This window comes from Suricata suricatta, chromosome 10 (assembly GCF_006229205.1).
Source record: "Suricata suricatta isolate VVHF042 chromosome 10, meerkat_22Aug2017_6uvM2_HiC, whole genome shotgun sequence".
Taxonomy (NCBI): domain Eukaryota; kingdom Metazoa; phylum Chordata; class Mammalia; order Carnivora; family Herpestidae; genus Suricata; species Suricata suricatta.
The window spans coordinates 61,210,606-61,222,848 of record NC_043709.1 but is presented as its reverse complement, the minus strand read 5'-3'; the positions used below and the strand labels follow the sequence as shown (position 1 = coordinate 61,222,848).

At 50.1% G+C, this 12,243-nt stretch overlaps 1 protein-coding gene across 1 annotated transcript in view; it reads right to left on the bottom strand.

Annotated features, from left to right (window-relative positions):
- Positions 1 to 4,655: 4,655 nt before the first annotated feature.
- Positions 4,656 to 12,243, bottom strand: part of LOC115305201 (keratin, type II cytoskeletal 3-like) — a 15,377-nt gene continuing 7,789 nt past the window's right edge. The window contains exons 3-10 of the mRNA XM_029955489.1: positions 10,409 to 10,632; positions 9,067 to 9,127; positions 8,317 to 8,412; positions 7,914 to 8,060; positions 6,690 to 6,815; positions 5,829 to 6,049; positions 5,257 to 5,291; positions 4,656 to 4,954 (exon numbers count right to left, since the gene is read on the bottom strand). Coding sequence (XP_029811349.1) covers positions 4,656 to 4,954; positions 5,257 to 5,291; positions 5,829 to 6,049; positions 6,690 to 6,815; positions 7,914 to 8,060; positions 8,317 to 8,412; positions 9,067 to 9,127; positions 10,409 to 10,632 — 1,209 coding nt within the window. The remainder of the gene's footprint in view (positions 4,955 to 5,256; positions 5,292 to 5,828; positions 6,050 to 6,689; positions 6,816 to 7,913; positions 8,061 to 8,316; positions 8,413 to 9,066; positions 9,128 to 10,408; positions 10,633 to 12,243) is intronic.

The window sequence follows — 12,243 nt, the reverse complement described above, 5'->3', positions numbered from 1 at the left end:
TTCTTTTAAACTATTTTTTAACATTTTTATTTATTATTAAGAGACAAAGAGAGACAGAGCATGAGCATGGGAAGGGGCAGAGAGAGGGAGACACACAGTCTGAAGAAGGCTCCAGGCTCTGAGCTATCAGCACAGGGTCCAACGAGGGGCTCAGACCCACAAACTATGAGATCATGACCTGAGCCAAAGTCGGATGCTTAACCAACTAAGCCACCCAGGTGCCCCTTAAACTATTTTTTTATTTATTTTGAGAGGTAGAAAAAGAGAGTGAATGGGGGAGAGGGAGAGAGAGAAAGGATCCCAAGAAGGCTCCTCACTGTCAGCACAGAGCCCACTGCAGGGTTCAGTTCCATGAACCATGAGATCATGATCTGAGCTGAGATCAAGTGCCAGATACCTAACCAACTGAGCCACCCAGGGGTCCCTATAAGGAAGCCGTTCTTATAATTATGCTCAGGAGACTGAGAGACATCAATAACTTGCTCAAGAATACACAGATAACATGGGGAGCCTGGGTGGCTTAGTCGGTTAAGTGTCCAGCTTCAGCTCTGGTCATGATCTCACAGTTTGTGGGTGCCATCCCCATGTCAGGTTCTGACAGCTCAGAGCCTGGAGCCTGCTTCAGATTCTGTATCTCCCTATCCTTCTGCCCCTCCCCTGCTCACACTCTATCTCTTTCTCTCTAAAAAATAAAGAAACAATTATACATTAAAAAAAGAAAAAAAGAACACACAGATGACAATGGCAGTATGGAGATCTGAACCCAAGCACTCTTGCTTCATAACCCCCATGTACTGCAGAAAGATAGGAGGGTCTCTGGAGATAAAGGTGCCCCCTTCCTCCCCACCACACTCTGCCTGTCTGCCAGCGGTGCTCTCCTTAAAGGGAAGGAGCAAGTCAGTTGAGGGTTCTGGCTTGCCCTGCTTCTCTCCCAAGTACTGAAGCCAAGGGCTGCCAAGAGGGTGAGGCCGAGGACACTTATCAGCCACCAGATCACAGTCTCGGGCAACAGTGAGAAGAGTTGCTAGTGTGACCAGCAGGGGCAGCCCCCACAAATCTGTTCCCCATCTTAACCTGCATCTCCCAAGTCTGGAGGTGGATATCACTGGCAGCACAGAAGTGTGGCAGGGGTGTGGGGACAGAGAAAGGGAGGGAGGGAGAATTTTGGTCACCAGCCCCTGACCAGGAAGGAGGGGACAGCTAAGGCCCTGGTGTAGGTATGGAGGCCTTTAATCTCCTTCAGACTGGAGCTGCTGGACCCCTGGGCAGCAGAGGAAAGCAATGAGGTGACAGAGATCAGGCAGAGCAATGTTCTGGGACTGAATCAAAGCTCCTGACCTGGGCTTCCCACACCCTCAGACCACTATTCTCCACCAGCCCAAAGCCTTCCTATTTCACAATAAAGAAATACCTACAAAGAGAGGAAGGACTCAGTCAAGGTCACAGGAAGATGGGTGATGCTCGAGTTTGGGTGCCCTCCTTCCCAACCCAGAAAGAACCATAGCCTATGAAGAATTTCCACAGCCCCTGTGTTCCTGAAGCCTGGGGGTGATGGGTAAGGGGAACCCCACATCCAATCTCTAACAGGCCCTGCTTGCAGGGGTGAGGAAGTGGTGCTGGACTCAGAGGCACACCCCTGGAAAACTTTCTCCTGATTTCTGGGTTGTGGTGGGTGTTTGCTGCAAGAACTAAGCCTCAAACTCCTCCTCAGGCCCCAAGTCAGTCAGGACCCCCACCTCTGATATCCTTTAGACTAGAACCCCAGGGCCTACCTGGAAACTAAGGATGGGGCAGTGTCTCTCTTTCTCATAAAACCCAACAGGTGCTCTGGGACCACAGCCCTCACAAGGTCTCAGAGCAGCCCGGCACATTCTCATGGCCGAGGTCCAGAGATAATATTGTTCCAGGCGTATAAAGCTCTTCCATCCAACATGCTGGAAGCCATGACTATTTATACAGCTCTCTCTGGTCTCTGAGGTAAAGGGAGCAGCTGCACAGGTGTGGGCCCAAAGGAAAACAGGGTCATGGGTCAGACAGGGATTGAATTCCAAGAGAAATTGCAACGTCCAGGCAGGGGACTGGGGTTGTCTAGCGAAAGGTATTTCCATACGCCGGTCCAAGGAGGAAAATGGGATTGACTCAAGGTTACAGGCAGGGCTAGTATGTGGTGGGCTGGTGACCAGAATCAAAATTCAGGGGGCGCGAGGGATCTGTGGGAACCTCCCAGATCATGTCTCCCCTTGCCTACAGTGGGAGAGACACAAACATAAAGAACTGACAATTTCTTTTCATTCCTTCTTTTAAAAAATAAGTGGGTTCCTGAAATGCTGTCCATTAATAGTAGTGATCATTTACTCAGATCTCACAATGAGCCAGAAGTTAAACAGATGACATCACTCAACTTGAACAACTTCATTTTACTGATGATATGTAGCATGGGGGGACAGAGGGGGCGGGCGGGGCACCAAGCAGCTCGCCCATAGTTTGGCAGCTTGCAAGCGGCCCTGACTACACCAGGGCGGCCTGCCGCCAAAGCCTGTGCTGTATCGCTTTCTGCCTTATGGGGCAGGTTCGGACGGCTTTGGGGTTAAGCTGCTGGAGTTTGAATCCTGGTTTCACCACTTATCTCTCTGTGCCTCAGATCACCTCTATCTATAAAGTAGAGGTGATAATCCTGCCCACCTCTGTGAAGATTAAATTATTACGCGCATAAAAAGCTGCTAGCAGAGTGCCAGGCACATCACAAGACAGCATCATTTTTAACAAAGATTCTATTGCTGCACAGTGTAAGCAAATTTCTATTAACCAAACTGGTCTTTTCCATCCCGCTTCCCTTAACAAGTCAGAATGTCATCGTGAGCAAGAAAACATGGCCCTGGGATCTTTTGTAAATCATAGTAAAGGTTCATAAAGCTTTTTTCTTTAATCATCCTACTTTAAGGAATACGGTGGTTTCCTGGTAAATTTGAAGCAAGCCATTAGGCTAAAGGCACTTCTCTCCACACTGGGTTCACCACCGGGGACTGGGCACAGGGTATGGCCAACAATGGGTTTGCTTTTGAGAGGGGAGGCTGGAGCCTCGGTGGGGACCAACTGCAATGGGACAGTCCCCAGACGTCCCTCTCTCCTGACTACTCTGGCTCTTCCAGGTAAACTTTTCTAGAGCTGGAACATTCTCTGTTTCCAAGCTGCAGTTGTGTGCTGTGTTTTTCTAGCCCATTGAGCATTTGGCGCTCTCGCAGGTGTGTGTTTACTTAGCTTAGAGTTTCTGTGATCACTCTAAGGTGTGTCTTCTCTTTCTGTTTATCTGACATCCTTTGTCAGTCCTTTATGCTAATGAGGACCATGATTTACAAAGAAGGTATTCATGCTCGTACTCAAACCTTTGTTCATCTTTTGTTTTTGCTTCTCCCTCCTCTAGGTCCCCAGTTTGAGAGGGGCCTCCCTGGCCCTGTACTGAACCCCAAGTACCCCTGGATCCACCCAAGTACCCCTGGATCTGCTTTGACAGAGCGCTATGTCTGAGGTGGGGATGGGCAGTGACCTGTCATGAGGCCATTCTAAGTTCTTTGCCGGTTCTCAAACTTCATGTCTGAAGCTTCACCCCACATCATATCAAACTCATTTTTGCTATGAAACGTTTGAATTTTTATAATTGCCTTTTGAAAATATTTGTCTACCAGCAACTCATGCAATGACAATTAGCGGCAATTTATGGACAATTTCAGACATTCTTGGAACTACTGAAAAGCAAGCAAATCTAACCTACAACTTTTTTCAAATGTAATGAAATTTTTATGAATACAAACTCTTATTAGTTAAGGAAGTGGATCTGTGTCATCTATAGTGTCTGATGGCTGAAAAGGCCCTGCCTCTGCTGCCTGGGAATGCTCCAGAACTTCCTGCCTAAAGTCTCCCTCCAGTGTCAGGAGGAAGTCTCCGTGTGAAAGGGACTATGACCCACGGGTAGGCGTGCAGATTAGAATCAGGGACCATTGCGGGGAAAGGGGTTGCGGGGAGGGGGGATGTCCATGGGTGGCTCAGTTGGTTAGGCCTTCAACTTCAGCTCAGGTCATGATCTCATGGGTCATGGTTTCCAGCCCAGAGTCTGGCTCTGTGCTAACAGCTCAGACCCTAGAGCCTGCTTCAGATTCTGTGTCTCCCTCCCCAACTTGTGCTCTGTCTCTGTCTCTGTCTCTCTCTCTCTCTCTCAAAAATAAATAAACATTAAAAAAAGGAAGAAGAACCAGGAACCATGGGAATCCAGAATGAAAATTCAACCACCATGTGCGAACCACAATGCAGTTTATTGAAGATACAGGACAGACAGCTCTTTTCTTCGGGCCATTTAAAAGGGATAAGTACCATTCATGGGAAATCAAAGCACCGATAGGCTGCCTGGGGCTTTCTGGTAAGCCAGTGGGATGTGGGGCTGGAAAGAGGGCACCTGAGAGGCAGAGGCGATGAAAAAACCTGGCTCCTGGGCCGTGCCCCTGAGCCTGGCTTTGGGGCGATAGATGATTTTTCAACCCAATCATCCTTGGCAGCTAATTTTAGGCTAAGATGCCAGTCTTCTGGGAAGGTGCGGCTCCAGGTCGCAGGTCAGAAGATGCGTCGGTAAAGAGTCCCACAGGGGTGTGGAACAGCAAGCAGAACTAGGGTGTGCCGACAGATGCAGGGGGCTGGGGTCTTGGGACACCTGGGGCGCCCCCTTCAGAATTTGTGGTGCGACCGCTGACTTTGGGAGGAGCTTTGCGAGACGCGATGGGAGCTGTTGCTGCCGCCCCCAGTGATGGTGCAGGAGCCCCCGAACTAGACAAGCCCCCGCGCACCACTGAGCCCCCTCCGGAGCCCAGGCCCCCGCGGGCCCCAGCTCCGCCTTTCAGGGCGCCCCCTCCCTGGGCGCAGCCTCCCAGGGCGCCACCGCTGCCGCCTCCGCTGTTGTGCACCATCTCTGCAAAGAGCATTTGGGGTCAGGGAGTCTGTAGGGCCTCCTACAGCCTCCGGGCCACCCCCTCTGCCCTCCAGTCTTCCCCAATGTCCTGCCCACTGAGACTCCGCACAGGATGGCGAAGGCGGGCAGCCAGCCAGTAGGGGAAAGGAGGGACTCAGATCCGCTGGGTTACCCTGGCCACCACCCAAGAGCGCTTCCCAGCCTGCAAGTGGAATGATCTCACACCAGCCCTGGCTCACAAATTTGAGAAACCTTAATCCCAGCCATCCAACCTCTTCCCAGAGAAAGCACTGGGTACTCACCGATGCAAACGGAACTCTGGCACTCTCCAGACATCCTGTGGGAAGAGCAGAGGCCAGTGTTAGCTCCCCCTTTGCTAGAGGCACCTTGCTTAGGTCAACTGCAATTGACGTTGGCAATAAGAAATAGAATGGACTGAGGATGGGTAAGGTTGGACTTTAATTGCCCTTTCTACTAACACTTCCTGGAGTAACAGTGGAGGGATAGCCCCTGGCCTACCCATCCTCTCTTTATTCAGTAAATATTATTTGAATTCATATGGATCAGGGTCCTGCACCCAAGGGCCAGCTACAGAAACTGACTCTTCAGAAACCTATAATTAAGGCAATAATAAAGAAATGGCCTAGAAATAATATTTATACCTATGGCTCCTCTTTGCAGACATGTGTTTTACAGTGAAGACATGGGACAAGAAGGGTGGGGAGGTCTAATCCAAGATAAGGTGCTGGTGGTGTCACTATTGTACACAAAACAGAGCTCTCTGGAGGTCTGGCAGCATTTTGCAGCCCTGAAAAGGAGGAGGAAAGCCACCGGGCATCACAGCCTCTTGGGAACCAGAGGGATTCCCACTTACCTGCATTCCTCCCCCTCCAAGAGGGTCCGGTAGGTGGCAATCTCAATGTCCAAGGCTAGCTTGATGTTCATCAGCTCCTGGTACTCCCGGAGCAGCCGGGCCAGGTCCTCCTTGGCCTGCTGCAAGGCAGCCTTGAGGTCTTGAAGCTTGGCATTGGCATCCTTGAGGGCCAGCTCCCCACGCTGCTCTGCATCAGCGATGGCCATCTGCAGGTTGGCGTTCTGGGAGGCGAGGGCCAAGAGTCTGATTTAGATTCAAGTGACATACACTAAGGCCCTGCACTGTATGCTCGGTGCCTGCATGTAGGTCACCTGATGCTAGGCAAATGAGGAAACTACGCCCACAGAGGTTAGAGCCTGGGCCTCTGTCTAGATCCTAGCATATCATGGAGTAGAGTTAGTGACACCTGGCCTCAAGGACCAAGCCCAGCTCAGGAGAGTCAGACTCTACCTTTCTCGTCTCTAATGGTAAGAGACTGAGCATCTTCTAAAGACCTCCCTCCTCCAAGAAGTCTTCCTGGATTATCAGAAAAGCTTTCTCTCTGACCTAGCCCATCTAGATGTAGACTTCCTGAGCTACTTTCCCAATTCATTTTTCACCCAATTCACTTCTTTCCCTGACCTCGCTAACCTAGACTGTATTCACTATTTCTGACCCACATCAGCAACCAGACTCTAGGGGGACAGGACCTGGGTCCACATGACAAGCTTTGCTCAGCACCCAGTCCAGAGCTGCACCTGGTCAATCTTAGCATGCATGAGTCTAGGACTTGATTTCACTGTGTTAAGTGCTGAGCGCTGAGATTTATGGGGCAAGCATAAGCCTGTAGTCTCAGACATATGCTCTTCCTCCTCTTCCCACCTGCTTCTTAACGCTCTCGATCTCGGCCCGCAGCTTCTGGATCATCCTGTTGAGCTCAGAGATCTCACTCTTGGTGCTCTTCAGGTCATCCCCATGCCTGCCAGCCATGGTCTGCAGCTCTCCCAACTGTGTCCAGGAAAGAGTCACCGTTTCAGAAAGCCAGCAGGGGTCTTACAGTTCCCCTGACCCAACCCTTCATGTCACACAGAAGAAAACCAAAACACAGACATGTGAGTAGTGCAAAGTCACCCGGTTGGAGGAACCAGGTGCTCTTGCCCCTGCATCAGAGGACCTGTGTTTAGCACAACAGCTGCTATTTGTGAAGCAGACACTTTGCACCAGACCCTGTGCTTGGTCTCATTACACTTCACAAGGATTTGATGAGAAAGGCATGGTTACCTCCATTTTATGAATGGGAAAACTGAGCACAGACTGCTTAAGTCCCATGACTAAACTCATCCAGCTATCCAATGACAGTGCTAAAATTTGAATGCAAACATTGCAGATGCTGGAACCATCTTAACTAGTAGGCTGTCCCTCCATGGGCAGAAAAGACAGAAGAGTCAGCCATATATGGGCCAGCTCATTTCCCCCATTTAGATTTGGGAATGGAAAGAGGGGGATGGAACTCCTTAAGCCTGTAGTCCCTTTGCTCCACCTCCCTCTCCCTTCCCCACTTCTTTCCAGACACTGGCTTCAATCCCTGAGTGTGATAGAATCAAAGCACACAATGACAAGGTCCAGACTGGTGGAGGAGAGATGAAGTGTCTCCAGCAATAAAGGGAATGCAGCCAGAGGGATTAAGAATGTCTTGATCTGGGCATACATTTGGAGCAGCATAATTTTTGTTGGGAGGCAGGGTCATGCATTATAGGATGTTTAGCAGCATTCCTGACCTCTACCCACTAGACTCCAATAGCATCCCCATCCCCACCCCAGATGTGACAACCAAAATCTCTCTAGACACTGTCAAACGTCTCCTAGGAGAAAATCACTCCCTCCCCTCCTGTTGAGAAGCACCGATTTAGAGCAAATTCAGAGCTCTCCTGTTAGGAAGGGAGATACTTGTGGGTGAGACCAGGCCAGGGAGGCAGTGAGGGAACTGCCATACTGGAGATAGAGAAAAGAATGACTCAGAGGCAAGGTCTGCCCTCCAGGATGGCCTGCACAGGCAGCTTGATGGGGAGGCAAGATTCCCTAGAGTTACATGATGGTGTCACCCACCTTGGTCTGGTAGAGTGCCTCAGCCTCAGCCTTGCTCCTCTGGGCAATCGCCTCATACTGTGCACGGACCTCGGCAATGATGCTGTCCAGGTCCAGGCAGTGGTTGTTGTCCATGGACAGGACCACAGACGTGTCACTGGTGTCTGCCTGCATCTGGGACATCTCCTGCAGAACCAGACAGACATGCCCATTCCTGAGCAGATCTACACCAGAGCCCCCCAGAAGATGGGGAGTCACCAGCTCTGGAGAGGTGGGGACTGACTGAGGGCCAAGTGGGAAGGTGTCACATATGTCAGAAGCACAGACGTGACTGAAGCACCTACTGGTGAGCTCTGAAGGCCTTCCCTCTCCAGGAGGTGGAAGACAGGTGGGGCAGAGGCTTGAAGGTGAAAAGCAAACTTACAGCATCATAGAGGGCCTTCAGGAAGTTGATCTCATCCGTCACATTCTCCACCTTGGCCTCAAGTTCCACTTTGGTCATGTAGGTAGCATCAACATCCTGGGGGACCATTCCACACTGTTCCCTCCAGCCTGTGGGCTGGCCTAGTCCTGGGCCATGAGGAAGGGGCCACCAGAGCCCCTCTCCTCAGAAGAAATGAAGGCCAGACAGGCGTGTCCTAACAGGACTAAACCATTGTCTGGCAGTCTGGGCTGGTGCATACCCAACAAAGAGGAGCAAAAGAGGCTAAGGGGCTGGGGCCGGGGTGGGGGGAGGGGGGGGAGGAAAGCAGGGTTGGGGCCACCACACTGGGCCCAGGGAAGAAGGGTTTTTGAGTGTGCAACACTTAAGGTTTCTTTCTCTTTAATGGCTCCTAGGAATGTACTCCTGAAAACACAAAACCCTATTTCTTCCCTTTGTCCATTTTCTAGTCAAAATCAAGGCCTAATCAGATTCATAAATCCTACATGCCCATCAGGGAGAGGCATCGCCAAAGGCTGGCAAGACCTTTATAGCCTGCCCCAAAGATCTTTCGAGCCCAATCCCTGCCTGCCTTACTCAGTGGGCTCCCTTCCTGGTCCTGGCCCTCACACACATAGCCTAAAGGAAACTCTCAGCTTAGCAAAACTAAACTCATGCTTCCCCTCAGCCTTTGAACCACTCTGCTTAGTGGGGCTTTGGAGTGGGAGGTGGGGGGCAAGGGGGATCCTTCACCTTCTTCAAGACCACAAAGTCATTCTCTGCAGCTGTGCGCTTGTTGATCTCCTCTTCATACCTGTGAGAAAAGGGTACCTTTCTGGTCCACCTTCTCTGGGATGTCCCCATGGCCCCAGAGCACTTCTCAGAAGTAACATGGACTCAGGACTTCTGCCAGTTTCACTCAAGACATGTGCCATTGCAATTCACAGCTCTTCTGAATTCAAGTGAGAGTTCATTCAACAGATGCTGTACTATGTCCCAGACACCACTTAATAATGGTGATGGTCATTACTGGACACTGGAGTAGAAGCCCCTTCCTAATGGGGTCCTATTTTGATTCATCCCAGAAGGCTTCCTGGAAATTTTTGGATTTTTGAAAAACATTTTTTTTACTTTTTTTTTAATTTTATTTATTTCTGAGAGAGAGAGAGAGAGAGAGAGAGAGAGAGGGAGGGAGAGAGAGAGAGAGAGAGAATGTGGGTAGGGGAGGGTCAGAGAAAGATGGAGATACAGAATCCAAAGTAAGCTCCAGGCTCTGAGCTGGCTGTCAGCACAGAACCCGATACGAGGCTCGAACCCACGAATCATGAGATCATGACCTGAGCTGAAGTCAGATGCTTAACCAACTGAGCCACCCAGGCACCCCTGAAAACCATTTCTAAGACCAAAGGGAGATGGCTGAGTTGCCAGGTGCTTTTGGGAGGGAGATGTTGGTGCCAACTCATGTATAGCGAGTATAGTACCCCATGGCCCCCAGTAGGTACTTAAAGAATTAATGAAACCCAAGAATGAGTCACTAAGAATGTGCCAGATCCTGCTTCATGAATTATGCTTGTATTAACTCATTGAATCCTCATTACAATCAATAGGGTAAACACTCCCACTCTTTCCATTTTACAGTGAGGAGACTGAAGCACAGAGAAGCTAAGGCACTTGCCCAAGATCACAGAGCTCATAAGTGGCAGGATGGCACTTGACTAAGGCACAGCAAGTTGCTACACACTGAAAAGCTTATTGACAGGGGAAATAAAATTCCTATTCAGAGGAGAACTTAAAGACAGTCTAGCTCAGGGATGACAGAGGATGTTAACTGAGTCTGTTAGCTTCAGGGTATCTTGGAATTTCCCAGAATTATATGTATATACCATTTCATTAAATTCTCAAAAGGACTTCGGCCTCAAGCAAGCCATAAACCAGTCCTTTAAAGACTGGGCTATTGAGAGTCAAGGAGGATGAGGTAAATTCTACAAGCTTGCAGCCAGCTGGAACAGAGCGAAGCCAGAGCCCAGGCCTCCTGCCATCCACCCCTCCCACCCTCCGGCCCACCTGCCTCACCCAGGGATGGGGCAGCACGCACCTCTGCTTGAAGTCTTCCACCAGCTCCTCCATGCTCCTCAGCTCACCCTGCAGCTTGTCCTTCTCCGTGTGCAGCCCATCCAGGAAGGCCTTGAGGCTGCTGATGTAGTTCTCAAAAAAAGGGTCAAGGTTGTTGTTGTTGTTGGTATTAGAACCGGAGCCCTGCTCCTGCAGCAGGCTCCACTTGGTCTCCAGGACCTTGTTCTGCTGTTCCAGGAACCGCACCTGCAGCCCAGTGAGAAAAGCACCAAGGAGCCAGCTCCAATCATGGCAGCTCATAACTTCCCCAAAGTCCCAGAGGCCTCCTCCTCTCTTCCACAGGGCTGAATTTTGTAATGCTGCAGTAGTTTAGTGCTAATCCCTTGTGGACAGCAACATTGGGGTAATGCAGGGGAGGCAGAGACCCACTGCACAAGTAAGGAAGCTGAAGCCCAGCGATGACCAAGGGCACACGGCAAGTCAGTAATGAAACACAACTGACATTTCCTGATACTTAGTGTAAGAGCTGCCATGGGAAGGCAACTGAGCGGCCACTTTGCTGTGGAGAGCTGCAAGCACTGACAACCCCCACTTGCAAACCTGGAATGACCCAAACCATTTGAAAAGCACCAGCAGCCATTTTATTGCAGGTCAGAGAATAGTTCCAGGCACCTCCAGGGACTGACGACCCCCACTCTCCAATCTGGACTGTCTCAAACTGGAATGCCTCACCATGGAATTCCAGCATACCCCACCCCACCAAAGTGAACAGTCAATTGAATCCTGCCACCATCCAAAGATGCCCCTACTTGGCTATCGGCCCACCTGAGCTCAAACCCAGAACTTTTGCACCCATAAAACACCCTGCTCTCCCATACCAGGCGCAACTTCCCTGACTCCCCACTCCAAGTCACGGAACCTCGCCCGGGAATCGCAGACTCCGATAAAGGCCTTCTTGGCTCCATAACTTGGTCTCTTTCTTTCCTCTCACCTCTGCCTCCATCTATCAAACCTTACACTTAGGCTTGAGGATCTTCCTGCTATATCATTCATTCATCCCTCAATCATTCATTCCTCAGTCATTTAGTATTCAACAAAAAGCAGGAGATTCCCACATCCAAGAGTAGATAGAGTCCCCAGGAAGAGGTTTGCAGGACTGCCAGGTATACTGCACCAATGTGAAAAATGGCAAAAGCCATAGGAACTGGCTTTCAGGCAGCCTTTGTTCCAGGAACAGGGTCCAGATGAACCTAGAACCAGGCCCATCTGACAATCCTGGTTAAATGTAGGGCTCAGCTGCATTTAAACTGAACCACTAGTTAAAAGTTCAAGCCAACTGTTCATTCTCTTTAAGGCCTAATATTGTCCCAAGGTCACAAAAAGAGATTTCACCACATCATACTCAACAGTATGGTTGAAACCCTCAGTCAGCAGCTGCCCAAATGTGCATACCATCTGGTCATCACCACAATTATCATGTTTCTTGCATGGAATATCCAGAGCACAGAAATCCCTAGAAAACACCTAAGCCTCATTTATACATGTACACATGTTTTCAAATGTCAAATGGCCTTAATATCCCCAGCTCCCCACACTGAAGTCTTCTTGTGAGAACCACCAAGAAGGATGTACCCCTCACCCCTACTCCATCCCATCTCCCAAAACCTCCCTGAATCTCTCTCCTTAGGCTGATGGCAGATGAACTCCTCTCTCAGACAAAACCAGCTTGGGCAGAGTTGACCTCTCTTTCACAAGGATGCAGCTCACAATTCTCCCGGCTCAGAGAAAGAATTCTGTGCTGGGGTTTCAGAGGGCAACAGTGACGGGACATCCATGATGGCAGCAACAATCCCAACA